Source organism: Ictalurus furcatus, chromosome 10 (assembly GCF_023375685.1).
Source record: "Ictalurus furcatus strain D&B chromosome 10, Billie_1.0, whole genome shotgun sequence".
Lineage (NCBI taxonomy): Eukaryota > Metazoa > Chordata > Actinopteri > Siluriformes > Ictaluridae > Ictalurus > Ictalurus furcatus.
Genome location: NC_071264.1, coordinates 30968508 through 30988507, shown reverse-complemented (window position 1 = coordinate 30988507; position 20000 = coordinate 30968508). Strand labels below are relative to the sequence as shown.

Here is a 20000-nt window from a genome sequence, read left to right as displayed (position 1 = left end):
CGATAAATCATATTGTTATATGTAAATAATAATGCGGGGGGGGGGGGGGGGTGATGCTGCATGGCGCTACCCTCGGAAATGCGTTATTTTCATATAACAGCACGATCTGGAGAGTGTTATTCTGCTTATACCGCAGCGATTTGCTAACCATCACAACATCTGATTCATTAACGAACGACACGCCGCACATTTTAACACTTTATAGTTAGATTTAATGTCGTGGAACGTCAGAGAGACGAATTAGTTCCTGATCTCACTTACATTATATGTGCGATAAACAGTCATTCTTCACCATCCGCTCTCTCTCTCTCTCTCACTCTCTCTCTCTCACTCTCGCTCTCCCTCTCTCTCTCTTCCTCTCTCTCTCCCTCTCTCTCTCTCTCGCTCTCTCTCGCTCTCCCTCTCTCTTCCTCTCGCCCTCCCTCTTGCTCTCTCTCTCTCTCCCTTCCTCTCGCTCTCCCTCCCGCTCTCTCTCTCTCTTCCTCCCTCTCTCTCTCTCTCTCACACTCAAAAAGCGCAGCGTGTCATTTTACTGAGCAGACGTAGTGAAACAGAAAGCGTAACCAAGCCTGAGAGAGCTTACAACCGAGACTCCTTCCAAGAAAACTTCACCACCCAATGATTATGGGAATGATTTTGTTAAACAACCCATTCTTTTCTTAAATCCATTTATTATTAATCTTAGATTATGTGGCGCGTCCGCCGTACGAGTCCCCGTGAATGAGCTGTTACTATAGAAACGATAACGTATACGCATACGATATAAACGTTCGCGTTACAGCCAGAACTACCCGTGCTGTTATACCAGAATAATGCACACCTTCGAACCAATCAGATTCGAGCGCCATCTGGTACATGCAGTTTAAATTTAGTCACAGTGTGAATTCTTTCTTTAAAACACTAAATTTATCGACGGGCCTTCCTGCCAGTGAAAACGGGTGATTAGACAAGGTTCATCCCCCATGTTGGACTTGACTATGATGTCAAGTTTCCCTGAAATGACTGGAACCGTTTCAGTGCCATCAAATAAACCATTTCCTCAAACGCAGTCATTACCACTGCATGTACATGACCTTGTGTACTGCAAATAACATTTAAATCCAACGTTCATTCAAAACACGAATGAACATGTTCTGTAGAAATGAACCTAAAGTCGAGCAGTTATATCGGCCTCTTCCCCGACACACTTCATCAGCACAGTTAGAAGTGATCGTTAAAGAGTAAATATCATGATAAAAGTAACTAGAAGTCTCTTATGTGGGTCATTTCTAACTTAATGCTCTTAAATGTACTTTGGCTGTAGACGTAAACAAAGCCCTGTGACATCAGACAGTCCTGGGGGCGTGGTTTACTCCGTTCCCATGCTGGTTACACTCGTCTACGCGGCACTAATGAGAGATCCGTGAAGAAAAGAGGTGTGTAAATGTGCAGTTTAGAGGTCAGACAGGGGTGCACGGTTTATCGCCAGGCTTAAAATGAGAATCCAGAGAAAACGGTGCAGATTTCAAAACTTTGTACAAAACTTTGTAAACTTTGTTCGTTTCACCTTCATAGTTTTCTAGGTTGTGTTTTCTTCATAGTTTTCAGAATTGAGTTTAATGTTCAACATGTTAAGTCCAGCACCAAACAAACAGGATGAATTATTCCAGAAACCGAGCTGTAATGTTTATTTATTTATTTACCGTTCAGGTTTTCCAGTTCGCACCTACGGCTGGGACGTCATTCACGAGTGAGGAGCTTCGTCTCAGTGCTTTCTCACGAGGAGTACGTAAATAAAAGTAAATAAATGTCTTTTGTCTGTGTTGATTGTTATAAACATGCATTACTTCTGTATACAATCAAATAAAGCTTAGGCTCTGGAGGAAATGAGATTAGTCAGGTTTAAAATGAGCGGAGGTTAAAACATTTTGTTGACCTTTCAGCTTTAGCTCTCTGGCTTCCCATTTAAATGCAAGCAGAATGAAAAGGTGTGAGAGAGACCTGCGCTGGTTTACAGAAGGTCTGTTGTGTGTTGTGGACGATACAAACACAACAGGCTTCATAAAGTCACAATCGAACCCGAGGATGTTAAAGGACTTGTTTGTTTCGTCTGTGGAGCGTGTTTCCCGGGAGACCGTCAGGGTCATGTGGACGGTGTCCGAACACGGAGGCGTGAGAACAGTAAAAAAATTGGAGCTAGAGAGGATCTTTAAGAAAAGAATGGAGTCTCTCACCACACTTCCTGTCCCGCAGCACTTGTCCGGGGCCGCAGGGTTCGGGGCCGTCTGCGGCCCGCGCCGGTTTCTTGGCGAGTTCGTACTCCGAGCTGCCGAAGTGCAGGTGGAACTGCTCTCTGTTTATGGACTTGCGGAGAGTTCGGATGGTCTTCTTCAGGCGCTTCTCTGAACGCCGCTTGACACATGACAGATCACAGCCCTCTGCTGACAGAGACACTCGATAACGACACAGAAAAACACACACACACACACACACACACCTACAGCATGCATTTCATTCCACGATTCATAACAATACACACCCAGACGTGATCCAAAGCAACTAAACAGGAGATACTTTCACTAGCAGACCTGTGTTTATTAGCACAGAAGGAAGCGATGGTCAGAGACTCGTAACACAAGCAGAAAGGCGAGAATGTGAGAGGGTTTAGAGAGGGCGTCATGCGTTTGAGCGCTGCAGCGAAACCAACCTGTTACCTCCTCTGGGTCGACATCGAGCTCAAACAGCGCCGTGATGGACGAGCTCTCGTCCTCCACCGCTTTACGGCCGTGACGACTTCGCTGCCGGAGGCTTGAGGAGTTACAGTGAAGACTCACGAAGCTGAACTGTACGTTTTCCGTAGCCAAGGCCTTCTTATCTACAGAAAACCAGACATGGATTTCTCAAAAGAACGTCATGGAGCTCATAAAGATGAAGAAGAGGAGGAAGGAAAAGTGAGGGAATAAAGAGAAAACGCATCAATCTAATCTGTATCTTTTTTTGCGCTGCTTGTAAATCAAGAATGTAATAAAGTGAGTAACGAAACCGTTAACTCTTACTCTTACCACCCAAAGATGATTCCTTTCCTATAACAGGATGAAGTTTTTATTCCTCTTATACCAAACCAGCAGCCATTACGATGTTTTATTAACTGAAGAGGGACACATGACACTTTTATCTGCATTTAGTTACGTTTAATGTTGTAGAACATCCATGAAACGTTTCCTCAGCAGCCTCTCTTCTTTCTCTCTCTTTAAGTTCATCAGACAAAAAAAAAAACAAACGCAGCTCGTTACGTATGTCACGAGAAACCGCAAAGACGTGTAAACTCCTCTGTGCTGCAGAAGTTACAGCTTGACCTCTGACTGTTACACAGCACTGGCACTGGAGACTCCTTCCATCAACGTTACATAAACATCTCCTTACAGAAGACGTCGCCATTTCGTTTATGGATTAAACATGTTTTTTCTTTCTAATCTGTCTGTTATTAGTGGAGCGTCCGCTGTACCCGTCCCCGTGAATGAGCTGTTGCTATAGAAACGATAGCGTATTAGAACGAGCGCATTAACTGAATATAAAGCTGTGATGTGAAGCTGCGCTACTGTCAGAGCTGCTGTTAGAGAAAACTACTCAACACCCTCTGACCAATCACAATCCAGAACTCAGCTGAGGAATCTTACCAAATACGTTAACCAAAAACTAACATGCTGTGCCGGTTGATTTCTGACGAGCCGTGAATCCGTGATTATTCTGTCAGCGTTCACACACGATCCACAGCCACAGTAAAGTACACCAGCAGGACTCTGTCTCCGCAGAGAGACACTCAGAAGGTTTACCTGACAGCGCCATGCTGAAGCTCTCGGTGAGTTTTTCCGGACTCCGCTTCAGACTGCATTTCCCCTGACCCCATTTAAACGTGGCTGTGGTTTTGATCCTGTGAGTGCAGGAGGAGTCCGAACCTGAAAGAAAATAAATGAAGGACAGGTTTAATGGAGTATAAATGTACAGCAGAATATTTCAAATATGATCTTTTTTTTTTTTTTTTTTTAAATGCATGCAATGTCCAGGAACTCTGTGATTCTTTGTGAATCTTCGACACTTTCCTGTGTATAATAAACGAGGTTGCACACATAAAAAGAACAGAAGAACTTCAGCACAAAAGGATATGTGGTTGTCGACTCGAACACGTCAGGTAACGGATCTGACATGATCTCTAACCAGCTAAAATAAAAGTAAAACACAAGCAAAGCTACAATAAAAAGTTTGGAAAGGATGAGAAGTTCCCAGAAATTAGACTCTTGCATATAATTATATGTATATTTCCTCAAAAGAAAAGTTCCTGAACTTCAACGAGCTTCATAATCGAGACGGTTTCATGGTCAGATGAGACAAATAAAAAGAAGAGCGAATACAAGGCAGCTTGGTGTAAAGTCTGGAGGTGGATCAGCGATGCTTTGGAGATGTTTTCTGGCTCTTGTGAAGATCGATAACAACATTCTGCTAAATCCAGGATATGTTCGTGTCTGGGATTTGAATGCACACCCTCCTAGTCGCGAAGACAGAACCCTCGGTTTTTACGATATTCATTTCAAATCAACAATCTCATCTGGCCGTTTCCTGTGAAAGCGATCCCACGGAGGTGAGACGTGACACTGATGCATGCGTGTACTTGCCTGAGCAGACAGTCCCGCCGTCGCCCCGATGTCCTCCTCCAGACGAGCCCGGCAGCGGCAGGCCACAGGTCACGGTGTAGGAATCTTCAGCGCCTGCATACGCAACATACCGGAGCGAGAGACGCGAGAGACGGCTGAGTGCAACACGATCCGAAGTGAAGCGAAAGCGTGTGAAGCGATCCGAGAGCATGCATGTGCACTCACCGTTGCTGATGTTCACCTGAGACTGACAGGTGAGGAAGCAGTGTTCAGCTCCTCCGTGTTTACTGCAGTTCAGCGTCGGTCTCAAAGGAACCATAACCACCGGAGAACCGTCAGCTTCTGAATGTTCGAGATCATAAACTCACAGATAAACGCAGGATGGACCGATGCAGTCAGAGAAATGACGAAACGCGACACAGCAGGATTTTTAACCTACATATAACTGAGTGCAAAGGTTTGCATACCTTTAGGACGGGAAATGTCACGTATAGCAGCACGATGTTGAGTGTGCATGGTTTCACACACGCTCCTCTTTATCACAAGTAACAAAAATAGACAAACTGTGCTGGTTAGAATATTAAAAGATTATTAATTGTTCTTCGGTAAGTGATTTATCCGAGTCCAGATGAGGATGGATCTAAAGTTGATCCCGGGAAACACTGAGAATATAACATTTACAGTAGATAATCCACCTCCTGGGATTTTCACAATCCGGGATTCTCACATCCTCTCAACCACTTTAGGATCCTCTCACGAGTAATATTCACCTCAGAATACTATGGCTACATTTTAAAACTGTAAAACAGACAAACATGATTAGTTTTTCCATTTAAAACCCATTAGGGATGCAATTCATTTGCACTCAGCTGTATGAAAAAGCTAAAGCGATACGTGTGGATTAAAGTTAGTGGCTTGAAACGGCGAAAGAAGAGCAAGACAGAAAAATGCAACCAAGAAACTCAAAGTATCTCCTGTTTTCAGCTCCCAGAAATAGAAATAAACTCTCCCTCGTTCCGAGTTCGATGTCGTCTTACCGACGCAGTCCTTCTTGTTCCAGTGCAGTCTGTATCCCGCTCTGCACTGACACTGAAATCCTCCCATGGTGTTTTCACAGACGTGTCCACAGCCTCCGTTATTCACGCTGCACTCGTTAATGTCTGACATCGAAGAGCAAAATGAAACAGGATTCTCGTCAGTCCAACACTTTAATAATAAATAAGATTACCAGTTTACCCCACCTTTAAATATCTTCATAAACACTCCAAGCCAAATCAGATCTATTGCATTTGCTTCCACCTCGGCTTTACTTCACTCAGCACACACACAGCCGCGGTGCTGTTCCCCAGAACCAATCCATCCGCTTTAAGAGACAGTCCGAGCTACGGCGGTGTAAGAGCCGAACTGATTATGAGGAAAGATTTTACCATCCATCATCTATGAAGCTAAACACATCATCTAAAGCCCTGTTCAGACGGGATTAGTTTTCCATGTGGAGGTGAGCAATTATTCCAGAAGGATCTCTAGAATTTTATTGTGCTTTCGGATTCATATTATAATCACATTTTCAGAAAATATGCCATGATAATAATAATAATAATAATAATAATAATAATAATAATTTTCCCTTCTGTAAACTCCAGGTAATATAAATCCCATCTGAAGTGACATGTTGGTAAAGATTGTGTTATGTTCTTCAGTATAAAGACTCTCCAGGAAGCGCTCGCTCTTTTCTCTTTTCTCTTTTCTATTTAAACCAAACAACGCAGAACAATAAAGTCTAGACGAGGCGTGAAAGCGCGTGGCAGAGAAGCGATGCTTCCAGGGCTTTTAGAGAAGTTTTCGAGTTCCTACTGTAGCACACATACACACTACACAAATGTTATAGTCCTGCGACCTGCTAATGGTGAAATGTGGCCACGCCCCCTACAACAAGCCCTTACAATAAACATCAGAACAATCCGTGTGTAGTAAACTGCGGTGTGTGTAGTGCACACGGAGTGTTTAGTACATGCATGAAGACACGCCCATCTGTGTGATTTAAACAGAGATCCTGTGTTGATCAGAATGCCTACACACGTCCCCCGACTACACACGCGTCGGGAAAACGAATCCCATCCGAACAGTACTAAAGACAACGGTCACACGCACGATGGTAAAAACCTGCTTTTCTTTCTCATCACACTTCATTCTGAGCGTGTAGCGCCTCAAAAACAGCTTTTCTTTGTGTATCAGTAAAAATGGCTGATCGAGAACCCTTAAGACTTCTGATGGACGTGACTGTTGTAGAACCCTACACCTGTATGTTCCCCTATCAAGCAGAAAAAGTTTAAGAAGCAATAAAATAAAATGAAAATAAACATTAATTACTCCAAGAACATTTGAAGAACTTTTCAGTGCTGGAACTGAACTGATATTGCTATAGTGTCAGAGAGAACAGGAACTAACTTGCTTCATGGAAGTTCCACAACCTTAAATAAGTCCCTCCAGGAGCACAAAATCAAGCAAACTCTGCAATATTCTGAGAAGCTTGCGATTTTTCAAAATTACCACCAATTTTCTGCAGATTTGGGCCGAGACGTTCCGTGTGACATCACAACGTGCATTCAGACACAGCCCTCTGTGATTCTCGCGTGTCAAACAGAAGTACGGCTAAAAGGTCTCATTTACCCACAAGCATCACTGCGAAAGACCGCATACCACGCAACGCTGTCGTAGAACATGACAGGACAGTCTTCCTCCGACAAAGCACTGAAAAATGGCTGCCGTGCCTCACATGCCAAGGCAAATCACCACGACCGAGACGTGTATATTAGAGAACCCGACAGTTCTTGTGGTCAGAAAAGTAATAAAAAATGTTTCCTGTGTCTGTGGCATACTTTATAAATCATAGAAAGTCATTACATGTGTGTCTTCACCGGTAGAAGTTTAAAAGAAGAACCTGTGCTAGTGCAATTTTGCCGATTTCAACTCGTTTCACGCAAAAAAAAAAAAAAAAAACCCTTTACATGTAACTATAAATGGATAAAGAGTGTGACGCACCATTCTTGAATAAATTAAAAAATGTATCTGATGGTAAATTGCTGCAGTACAAGAAGAATAAAACACTTCGGGACGTGCCGCTACAGGAACATCATCAGGGTGGTAACAGTACCGCCGCGTCAACGTGATTAGCGTCTTGTTGCTAACTCTGTGATTCAGTGATTCAGTGAACTCAGCGCTGCAGTCGGTGCTTATCCTAATCCCTAAATCTGCTGCTCATCAGAAATGGAATATAAACATGCAATCATTCGGGAGAACCCAGGCGTACCTCCACAGTGTGCAAGCCCGTAGAGTGTGTATCCCTTATTACACACACACTCGAAGCTTCCCGGGGAGTTCACACAAGTCTGGTCACACGTCCTCTCAAAGAAGCACTCGTCAATATCTATAATTAAGCAAATATATATACATAAATATATATACATAAATATATATACATAAATATATCCATATATACACACAATGTAATTATACATCTGTCAAGTCTACAGTGCGTGTGCTCATTTTCAGCTTCAACATCAAATATTGAATCTGAAAGAAACATCTAGGCCGTGGTTAATAATAACAGGGAGACGCGCATTCCTCCGAGGGCGGAGCCTGTGTGCTTTACCGACGTCTCCTTAAAGCTCGCCCGAGTTAAAGATCTTCAAAGATATCCTGCAAGTCGATACGGGCACGCTTCAAGAGACGCTCTTATCTCTCAGGCTAACCACACACACACACACACACACACACACACACACACACCACTACAAACAGAAGAACAGAAGCCTAACCCTGGCAGGAGCGCTCATCTGTCAGCAGTTTGAAGCCTTTGCGACAGCTACACTCGAAGCTCCCGATGGTGTTCCTACAGAAGTGGTCACAGCCTCCGTTGTGGAACTCGCACTCGTCTATGTCTACACACACACACACACACACACACACACACACACACACACACACAATAGTTTTGTGACATTAATATAAGTCCATTAAGCTAATTTCTACAAACATGTACTCATTTTAAGTTGGTTTTATTCTAATGGTAGATAAATTGAGCTTTTTTCTAGAAATAAATGCCTGAAAAAACGATAATAAAATAATACAGTTTCAAAGGCTTAATCATGACATATTTATTTAATCAAAGAAAGAGAAATATTAGAAGAACTTGTATATCTTATATTCAAGGTATTTTTACTTGCTAAGATATTATTTTTTGCAGTGAGGAAATCTATTGCACTATATGCAATAAAGTATGTGCACCCCTGAACATCACACCCACACAGTATGAGGGTACAAAAGCGAGCTCCATGAAGACGTGGTGTGTGAAGGTTGGAAGAAGTTGGAAGAACTCGAGAGTCCTGACCTCAACCCCACTGAACACCTTTGGGATGAACTGGAACTGGAGTCTCTTTACATCAACATCAGCGCCTGACCTCAACCTCACTAACGCTCCTGTAGCTGAATGAACACACATCCCCACGGCCACGCCCCAAAATCTAGTGGAAAGCCTTCCCAGAAGAGAAGACTGGAGCGTATTATAACAGCTAAGGAGGAACAACTCCATATTAATGCCCATGTTTTTGGAATGGGATGTTCAAGAAGCACGTAGGGGTGTGAGGGTCTGGGGTACACATACTTCTGGAAATATAAGTCTATTAATAAAACACGGTTCTGTTCGGACCTTCGCAGCTTTTGCCGTCCGGTTGGAGAGTGAAACCCACAGGACAGCTGCAGCGGACGCCGGTGGACGTGTCCTTACACATACTGTCACATCCTCCATTATTTACAGCACAGGTCTCTAAAAAACAACAACACACACACACACACACACACACACACACACACACACACACACACAGTGTATTAATCCTAAACCTCAGTTCAATTCACTGTATTCATGTTAGTCTTTTAACAGTGCGCACTGTCACAAAGCAGCTCCACACACATCATCCGGGTGTAGATCTAGATTTAAATTTCTCTTTAATGAAGAGGTCAGAGGAGACGGTGGTGAAGAAAAACTCTCCGAGACGACACGAGGAAGAAACCTTGAGACTCAAAATGGAGCCGGTCGTCTTCGCGTGACACCGGAGAGTCAGAACACGAGTCATTACTCATCCACAGCTGTACACTACAGAGCCACGCAGCGCTCGGTGTGGTGAAGGATCTTCAGTACGTCAGAGTCAGAGTCAGTTCTGATGGCAGTAGAGTTCGAGCTTTGAGTCTATAATCTCCAGCTGAAGTTATCTGAGCTTAGATTTTAGCAAGTGCAATCATTAGTCTATCCAAGTCAGAACATCTACAATCATCTTCAGCGTCTCTGTGTGGTTCCATCCACAGCAACGTCACGCCAGACTACAGGCCGTCCTCAGCAGAGACCGATTCTCCAACACCTCCTTTCATGAGTCACCAACATGAAAAGCATTAATCCGAGTCAAGTCAAGTCCTCCGGTTCTACGCGTCTACTCACTCAGGTTTATTCTGTACTCAATGCATCCACACTGAGTGCAAAGGTTGTGCTTTAAAATGCTTTCACTGACAAGACACTTCCTGTAATTCTCTGATGTTCAAAAATTTAATGAATAAAGAATGTGATTGCATGAAACACTGTCTGGCCAGATATTTACCCAACAATGCTATTTCTTTCATTATTATAAAAGTGTTTAATTTTCTGTAATGATTAAACGCGCCAGATTTTGGTAATATTCCCACGGTTCTGTGTGCTGTGTTTCTGTTCTTTACTGTAGTGTAAATATATTCTTATATTATTCTGTAATGTTGTCTTTATAGGACACTTCGACGTAAATAAAATTCCTTGTACATACCGTAACTGGTGAATAAAACACTGGGATCTGAAAACAGAGGATAAAGATCAGAGTGATATTTCCGAACATCTCCCGGACTTTTATTCATCTCTCCGGCTGTTTTTATTTTCCTTCCGTTCTCTTTCCTTCATGTCTTCTTGTTTTCTCGTTTCTGAATGTCTCTCCATACACACTCTCATATCTTTTTTATCTCTTTCTCTAACTTAGCGATAAGATCGATATTTATATTTTCCAAAGGTGTGCGAGAGCTGTTTTTTTTCCCTACAGACGCGACTGCTCGAGACGGAGCCCGCTTGTTTAGGTTTTATTTTTTTAAGGCATGAAAAAAGTGAAGATGTGGTGCAGGGTTCGAGTTATTATACACTGTGATAAAGGATTCATTCAAATAAATAAACTACAAACTACAGCGCGCCTGCGGGGTGTATACTTCCGAGCGCGTTAATACAGATCCCTGCTGACGGAGACTCGGCTGCTATAACGTTCAGGCTGTGTGTTAATCAGGAAACATCTGTACATGAGCACGGAGTTGGGTTTTTTCAGATTAGGTTCTGGCACTAGGACAGAGCCGAGACCGGAACACCCGAGTGTGGGTGTGAACAGACCGAGCGTACAGGAAACCTCCTCACAGCTACACGTGAGAAATTTACCACACCATCACCAGAACGGATTTTACAGGAGAGAGATCTGAGGTGAGAACGCACGGGTTCTCAGTCATTTCACAGTTTGCTTTCAGGTCTGAGGAATGCGGCAGCGCAGCCGGGGAAAACGCTCCTCTGAACTCACAGCTACAAAAACTTTACACCGAGATTAAACACAAAGTTTTTCACCGCTCTTAAGAAGTCGTGAGAAAAGCACGCCGTTCAGACTCGGGTGTTATGGATGTTTTACCCATCAGGAGTCGCCGCTTGACGCGTTTGTCCACCTCGGCGAGAGACGTGGCGTTGTGGTCAGAGCTGCTAGGGGTCACGTCATCTCTTTCTGAAATAACAAAATATCAGCAGGAAGATTAACTGATGTGATATTCTAAATAAACAGAAAGAACTCCATGCAGCAGAAATATAAGAATAATAATTATTTTATTTTTTTTAAATTTTATTTTATGCATTTAACGCACTAAGTACTTTACAGCGTGAAGGAAAAAACTGAAATAAAGAAACAAAAGAGAGTCAGAAATAAAACAGTAAAATAGACACAACAAAGAAAAGCAGTGAGAAAAAATATAACATTATAAAAATTCATAACATTAAAAATGTGTTCAAGTACAACGATTAAAACAGCTTAAAAGTAACATTCCTTTAAAACAGAAAAAAAATCAATGTGAGTTAAAAGTAAAAACAAGATGTTTTTAGCCATTAAAAACTTCAATAATATATGGAGTTAGATGAAGATCTTTACAATAATAATAATAATAATAATAATAATAATAATAATAATAATAATAATGTTTTTACTCATCTAGCACTCAAATTCTCAGGTTATTTACATATAAAGTTTATTCAAAACAAAGAAAATCATAATAAAACATTATCAAAATGAAACTGATTTAATTTAAGACTCATTATTCAGCTGCTCATCCTAAATCTGATTATTCAGTAACTCGGTCTGGAATCGCACAGTTTAAAATTAAACACAGTCCGGCGTTATTCTGACTCAAATGATTTACTTTATTAAACGATTCGATCATTTCTCAGTGAAACCTCAGAAACAGGAAGCTGAGATGGGAGTAAAAAATTGATATTAAATATTAACAAGCCCCGAGCCTCATTTATCAGTGTAGATGTTGATTCATTTCCTCTAACAGCAGCGCGGCCTAGAATCACAGGTTTATGTTAATGCGCCGGTTCCCGTACGTTACACCGGACACGCCACATAAATACAGTTTTAAAAAGTGTTGACGTTAAAATTTTCTGTAAGGAGGTTTACAGTGGGGGGAAATAAGTTTTATTCAGTAAATATATTTCCAATGAGGTTATTCAGATGAAATTGTCACCAGACATCAGTGTTAACTCAAGAAATCTGCAAATATAAAGAATTCACAACATTAAAGTCCATAAATAAAGTTATGTGTAATAAAGTGGAATGACACGGGGGAAAAGTACTGAACACGCTAACTGAAATGTATTTAATACTTAGTGGAGAAGCCTTTGTTTGTCAGACGCTTCCTGTATGAAGAAATTAATGTTCCGCAGTATTCCGTGTGTGTGATTTTGATCCGTTCTTCTAAACTTATTGTCTTTCAATCTTGTTCAGTTGGATTCGAGTCAGGTGATTGACTGGCCGTTCTAACACCTTGATTTATTTTCTCTGAACCAGTTGAGAGTTTCCTTTGCTGTATGCTTTGGATCGTTGTCCTGCTGGAAGCTCCACCCACGTCTCATCTTCATCATCCTGGTGGATGCAGCAGATTCTTCTCAAGAATCTCCCAGTAAAGGGCTCCGTTCATCGTTCCTTCAATTATATGAAGTCTTCCAGTACCATGTGATGAAAAACAGCCCCACACCATGACGCTTCACCTCCAGACTTCACTGCTGGTGTAGTGTTTTAAGGGTGATGTGCAGTGACATTTCTTCTCCACACATGGCGTGTAGTATGACAGCCAAAAAGTTCAGTTTTGCTCTCGACTAACCAGACTACACTCTCCCAGTGTTTCATAGGCTTGTCCAAATGAGTTGTAGTAAACTTTAAACGAGCTTCGACATGCCTTTTCTTTAGTAATGGAGTCTTGCGGGTGAGCGTGAGCAGTGGAGTGCACCGCCTATTGTTTTATCTGTGAAGATGGCTCCTGCTGCCTCCAAGTGTTTCTGGAGCTCTTTCCGAGTGGTCCTTGGCTCTTGGGCTACTCTTCTGACTATTCTTCTGACTCTCTGGTCAGAGATCTTGTGAGGAGCTCCTGTGCGTGGCCGGTTGATGACGGAGAGATGTTGCTTCCACTTGTGGATAACGACCCCAATGGTGCTTTCTGGAGGATTGAGAAGTTGTGAAATACGTCCGTATCCGATTCCATCAATATGTTTCACAACAATACGGTTCTGAAGGTCTTGGAAGTGCTCTTTGCTTTAACCCATCATGAGATGGTTCTTGTGTGACACCTTGGTAACGAAAAGCCTTTTGATAGACCATCACTTTACTAACCCAGCTGATATTAATTTGCACAGATAATGTGTCATTCCACTTCATTCCACTTAATTTTAACCCTTTATACTTGTGGATTTCTTGAGTTAATTCTGATGTCTGGTGAAAATTTTACGCGAATAACCTCATTGGAAATATATTTACTGAAACAATACATATGTAACATTTATGTTCATATCAGTAATAAAAATAAGAATAAAACTGTGTGATGAGGGATGTCCTGATGAAGCGCAAACTGCTGGAAAAAACAAAATATTGCAGCTGGTAGTTTATAAACTGTTCATGTTGCTATAAAGCATGTACTGTGTTTTTTTACTACACACACACACACACGCACACACACACGCACACACACACACAAATAAATTGACCTCCAGCATTCACTGCAGTGAATCTCAGACCTCCCTGACAGCATAAACTTATTCTGATCTCGTCTATGTGCGAGGAGGATGACGAGGAGAAAGCTAAAGAATGCAGGCCATGCTGGTGGAGTGAAAGTGAAAGAGATGAAGATGAAGCGCTGATACATATGGACCTCACACACACACACACACACACACACACACACAATGAGCACACAGTCTGTAGGCTCCAGCTGTTGCTTCTTGCTATCTGATGCGTGTGCGTGCGTGTGTGTGTGTGTGTGTGTGTGTGTGTGTGTGTGTGTGTGTGCATTCATGATCTCTACACTTGCTTTGTTTGGAGTTTCAGAGACATAAAGATGATCATCATTGTGCAGCCGCAGTTTCAGACACAAGTTCATGGCTACGTACCTACACATGAGCGACCGTCGGTCTGAAGCATGTATCTGGCGTGACACCTGCACACCGGCCCGTGCTCCGTGTCCTCACAGACGTGGTGACACCCCCCGTTGCCATGGTTACAGGTCACTAGGCAACAAGAAGACCGATGGCGTCAGATGTTGATTAGGTGTGTATTTCGTAATATTACGCAATGTTTCACTCATTGTGAGTGTTATGAGAATGTTTTTTAGGATGAGGGTCAAAATGACTTTTTTTACTCCGCATGATCCTTTACACGTGACATCACTACACCCAAAACTCTTCACCTCTTCACCAAACACCACACATTTTTCATCATTTTTAGCAAAACTTGCAAAACGCAGAGCATGGAAACCGTACTCCCGACACCTACGGATGCAGCCGCGCTGGTTCTTAGCGAGCTCGAACCCCGGGCGGCACTCGCAGGAAACTCCACCTTTGGGCGTCTCTCTGCAGATGTGCTCGCAGCCGTGCTCTTTGTTCATGCAGCTCAGACCTTCTGTGAGGAAGAGAAGCAGTTAGAAGGAATGAAGCATGAAAGAAAGCTTCAATCTAGAACCACGAAGCCTTCTTTGAATGTCCATCCTTTCAGTGAAACCTTTAAAGGTTCTGTGTAAATCCCTACAACTGAGAAAGAGCTGCAGGTAGAACACTTTCCCTGAAGTTAAACATGATGAGCCATCCAAAGAACCCTGAATCACCTCAGAGAAGGGTTCTTCTCTCTCAAAGTCAGACCTGAATGTCTGAAAAGCCACATTTCACACTCTGCATTATACAAAGAAGAAGAAAAGTACATGACTTTAGCTGAAATAAGGAGAAAGGCAAATAAAAGCAAGGTTAAAAAAAAGATAAGCAGTTGATGGGAAGCTTTAAATCCAGTTAATAATTAAAGATGAGATACATTTCCTAATTAATCAAGACATTCTACTTGCTTAAAAGTTAAAATGTTGAAAGTTTAGAAGTTAAAAAGCACTGAAATGTGCTTCAAAAGTAAAAGCCTATTTTATATTTTACTTAGTAAATGTGTGAACTGTGACACGACAAATCTGAAACTAATAAATCTGCGGTACGTGATTTTAAGTTGATAAATACAACCTGCAACGGATCTGAATAGAATATTCGAATATAATAAATAAATAAATAAGGGGAAAATGTACAGAAATGTTCTATGGAGAAGTTTAAAAATGTGTTTTCTTTCTCAGATAGACAGACAGACAGACAGACAGAGAGACAGAGAGACAGACAGACAGACAGACAGAGAGACAGAGAGAGAGACAGACAGACAGACAGAGAGACAGAGAGAGAGAGACAGACAGACAGACAGACAGAGAGACAGACAGAGAGACAGAGAGAGACAGAGAGACAGAGAGAGACAGACAGACAGACAGAGAGACAGAGAGAGACAGACAGACAGACAGACAGAGAGACAGAGAGAGAGAGACAGACAGACAGACAGAGAGACAGACAGACAGACAGAGAGAGAGAGACAGAGAGACAGACAGAGAGACAGAGAGATAGACAGACAGACAGAGAGACAGACAGACAGACAGAGAGACAGAGAGACAGACAGACAGTGAGATACTCATGGGGAAATCTGGGAAATGTTACTGATGAAGAGAAGACGTCATTTTAATTGTGTTTAAATTCCAATGTAAAAAAAAATGATAACTAAAATATAATAACTTGTAATTAGAGACGCACCGATATTAAATGTCTCAGCCGATACTATAATTTCCATTACATGCTTTACACACACACACACACACACGTTATATATATTATATTACATACATACACATTATATATATATATATATAATATATATTAGAGATGCACCGATATGAAATTTCTCAGCCGATACGATAAGCGATTATTCAGCGTGATATCGACCGATACCGATAGTTCTGCCTTTTATATCTTCTTCTAAATGAATAATAATTAATTCCACAGTTCTGAAAGAAATGAAAATAAAAACTTTATTCTCTCCATTTCAACACGTTTGACAGTAACCGGTCTCATAAACAGAACACACATTACTCACATTAACATGAACACATGAACTCGGTTCTGAAGATTAAAGAAAGATTATTAACTTATTGAACGTTATTCATTCATATTAACATCGACTGCATTATAAAAATCCTCCTGTTAGTCTCACAGTCACTCTCCACACACACAAGCATTTCTGCTTCATCCCTGAACATCACACTGGTGAAATATAATATTCACTTTTATATATTCACATTAACTGGATATGAAATATACTGCTCTACAAATCAATTTATGTTTCTGTGAAATATAAACTTTGTCGCTCCTCTTCATTTAAATCTTTAAACGGTGTACTGGAGCTTTAATTCAGCGCGAGTGGCGCAGGGGAAATCATTTCGATTCGACGCTGAAACTCGCGCTTCACTGCTGCAGCGTCCGGTGTGAAATATTATCAGTGCAGAGACTACAGACATTACACGCTGCAGTTTCATCATCGTTCCACACAGAGACGACATCTTTACACACAGCACCACATCCATGTGTTTTCCCACACTCTCTATTTCACAGGATATAATCCGCCATGATCGTACCATGTTTTTAAACTACGGTGTGAAAGTCGTCTTTATCGGCCGATACATCGGTGCATCTCTACTTTTAATTTGAATAAATGTCATTTTACTGAAGCTCTTCCTCCGTGTTAAAAGCCCAGGCCCAAAAAAAGGCGGTAAATAAATAAAAGTTCCAGAGAAAGCAGCTCAGAGCGCTGCTTCATAAGTGTTCACTTTCTCCATTCAACTGAATTTAAAGGGCGTTTTGTTTTGTCTCCTCAGCACACATCTGCAGTTTGTTAAAATGTGATCCGGCAGATTAATAGCAATCAGGGTGTAATTAGCAACAGACACACACACACACACACACACTCACACACACACGTACATTTCTATCCTGATCCATCTGTCCCTTTACGTGTGTGTGTGTGTGTGAGAGACTCTTTTCAAATCCAGTGCTATTTATTCGGCTGCACTCTGACCTGCCGTAAGCGAGTGTAGCAGGTCGGCGTCCCTCATTCACACCGAACCCCACACTGGACGTGTTAATAGGATTTCGCGGGTTTGCCCGGAGAAACCCAATGGGGTGGAAAGCTTTGCAGTTCATTTTACAGAGGGGTGAGGGGGAGTGGTGGGGCTTTTGTTTGGCGAGAAGTGAGAAAGTGACAATGCTCGAGGCTGAGAAGCTCCATAAAAAGGTGCTTTATTCTGATCTACGAGCCGAGTGCCGCAGTTACTGACTCATTTTGTTCCACATGACGTACGGTCTCTTTTCTCCCCCCACAGTGTGGATAATGAACCAGAAAGAAAAAGGGATCACAAAGTTTAAAGCTGTCACTCTCTATTCTGCTGTCAATCAAGTGCTCATATGCACCGACATTTATGAATTAGCCCGGGTTCTGCACCGACCTTAGACCTGACACGGACCAGAGACACGTTTAGCAAACACTCCGATACGCAAAAACACCTTTCAGAGGTTTATCTCTCTCACCATCGTAGCAGCGCTACGAAACATAAAATCTAAAACTTTACAGCACTGGTGAGTTCTGATTGGTCAGGAGGTGTTGATTACTTTTCTATAACAGCAGCTCTGACAGTAGCGCAGCTTCACATCTCAGGTTTATTCATCATTAATGCGCTGGTTCTAATACGTTCTCGTTTCTATAGTAACAGCGTGTTTACAGGGACTCGTACTCGTATTCAGTAAACGATCTGCTGAGGAGATGTTTATGTAACGTGTGTGGAAGGAGTCTCCAGTGTCAGCGCTGTGTAACAGTCCGAGGTGAAGCCGTAACTAAGTTTTCCACATCTTCAGCACAGAGGAGTTTACGCTTCTTTTTGTGGATTCTCACGAACATGCGGAACAAGCTGCATTTTTTTGTCTTATTAACTTCTAGAGAAAAAAAAAGAGACGCTGGTGAGGGAGCGACTGATTACAGCTGCTCTAACGTAAGAGAGAACCTGGTCACTGATGTTCCACAACATTAAATGCAACTATAAACAGATTAAAAAAGTCATTCTTTAATAAATAAGAGTGTAATCACTGGTAAATTGCCGTGGTATAAGAGGAATAAACCGTGCTGTTCGGGGAGGGAACAGTAACTCCACGTCATTACTCGAGTTTTATTCCTTATTTATAAAGATTCTATGAGCTGCAGCTGCTGAAACATCTCCCCAGGACTCCGTCACTATATAACTGAAACGGCGGCATGCCGTTGAGAACGTGTGAAGCTACTCACCTACTGAGCGATGGATGCACGTGTGCTGATTGTCACTTAGGAAGAATCCGTGCCTGCAGCGGCACTCGTAACTTCCCATGGTGTTGACACACACATGCTGACAGCCGCCATTGTTGAAAAGACACTCGTCCACGTCTAATGGTAAAACGTGCACAGTACACATTAAAAACCCCAAACTTTACACACTACATTCACCTGATGCCCAAAACACACGCAGTTCTAACACTTTAGATTCTAATCATGAAATATCTGAAACATTTCTCATGCATTGGCTGAGATCATCGAAATCAGTGAAGGAAATTCATCTGTGATGCATGCAATATAAGAAGTGTTTACATACAGTACACCTACATTACTGTAGACAACAGTGCACGTCAACAAAGGCTAAATCCTGTGTAAAGCCTATTTTACACTCCTCTAATTTATGGTTCTACACAATAATGAACAATCATTTACATCCCCATCCTCATGACTCATCTAAAGGTGTCCTTTAATAAACCTGATTGTTACCGAGGCAGTTGTGTCCATCGTGGGCCAAATTAAATCCATCATAACACGTGCAGCGGTAATTTCCCGGGATGTTGTTACACTCATGCACGCAGCCACCGTTGAATTCAGAATCGCATTCGTCGATATCTACAAAAACACAACGGGTTACTACTGGTTAAAGGTGCTGTCCTTAAATCCCAAAAATCTTTTCTGGTCCTGAAATTGGCTCTGCATCTAGAGTTGCTCAGCTCCGCCTCTTTCCTTAAAAGGCAACTCACAACAAACTGCACCATGAAACACATTGCAATCAAATCCCATCGCAAAATAATCCAGACTTGAGATATTATTTTAAATAAATGCTGATTAAAATGCAAACTTATTAAATGTGCTAGTAATCGGACTTGCCAAGTGAGGAGTGTGAACAATTTTAGAATTGATTCATTTGTTTGTGTGAAACACGCATTTGCATTTTTATCTGTAAGCATGTACAGTGGAAAAGTCACTTTCCCGTTCATGTGTAAAGTCAGAAATAGAAAACAGCGCAATTTACTTGCCTTTATTCATCATTCCACTTCCTAATTACCCTGGTCCAATCCTGACTCAATCTAAAGCACATTCCCAGCCAACCTGGTAACCTGTTATTCCATCACTATAGTTAGAACTTCACGTTCTTAACAGCAAGTGAGGGCTGATAAAGGATAGGAATGAGCGGAATCTTCTTGATAGGAATATTTGACATCGGACTTAGCCGTGCTGGTTCCGTAAAGAATCACTGAAATGCCCTTCAGCATTTAATAATATATATATATATATATATATATATATATATATATATATATATATA

At 41.8% G+C, this 20000-nt stretch overlaps 1 protein-coding gene across 6 annotated transcripts in view; it reads right to left on the bottom strand.

Moving 5' to 3' along the window:
• scube2 (signal peptide, CUB domain, EGF-like 2) overlaps positions 1-20000 on the bottom strand; it is a 35448-nt gene that overhangs the window by 13470 nt on the left and 1978 nt on the right. Inside the window, exons 3-16 of one of the 6 annotated variants that reach the window (XM_053634791.1) lie at positions 19178-19303; positions 18668-18802; positions 14765-14887; positions 14383-14499; positions 11366-11455; positions 9337-9453; positions 8447-8569; positions 7939-8055; positions 5666-5788; positions 4854-4970; positions 4650-4742; positions 3813-3935; positions 2687-2854; positions 2214-2420 (exon numbers count right to left, since the gene is read on the bottom strand). In XM_053634791.1, the coding sequence (XP_053490766.1) occupies positions 2214-2420; positions 2687-2854; positions 3813-3935; positions 4650-4742; positions 4854-4970; positions 5666-5788; positions 7939-8055; positions 8447-8569; positions 9337-9453; positions 11366-11455; positions 14383-14499; positions 14765-14887; positions 18668-18802; positions 19178-19303 (1779 nt within the window). Of the gene's footprint in view, positions 1-2213; positions 2421-2686; positions 2855-3812; positions 3936-4649; positions 4743-4853; positions 4971-5665; positions 5789-7938; positions 8056-8446; positions 8570-9336; positions 9454-11365; positions 11456-14382; positions 14500-14764; positions 14891-18667; positions 18803-19177; positions 19304-20000 lie in introns of all 6 variants that reach the window. The other 5 variants (XM_053634789.1, XM_053634790.1, XM_053634792.1 and 2 more) reach the window with 5 other exon arrangements.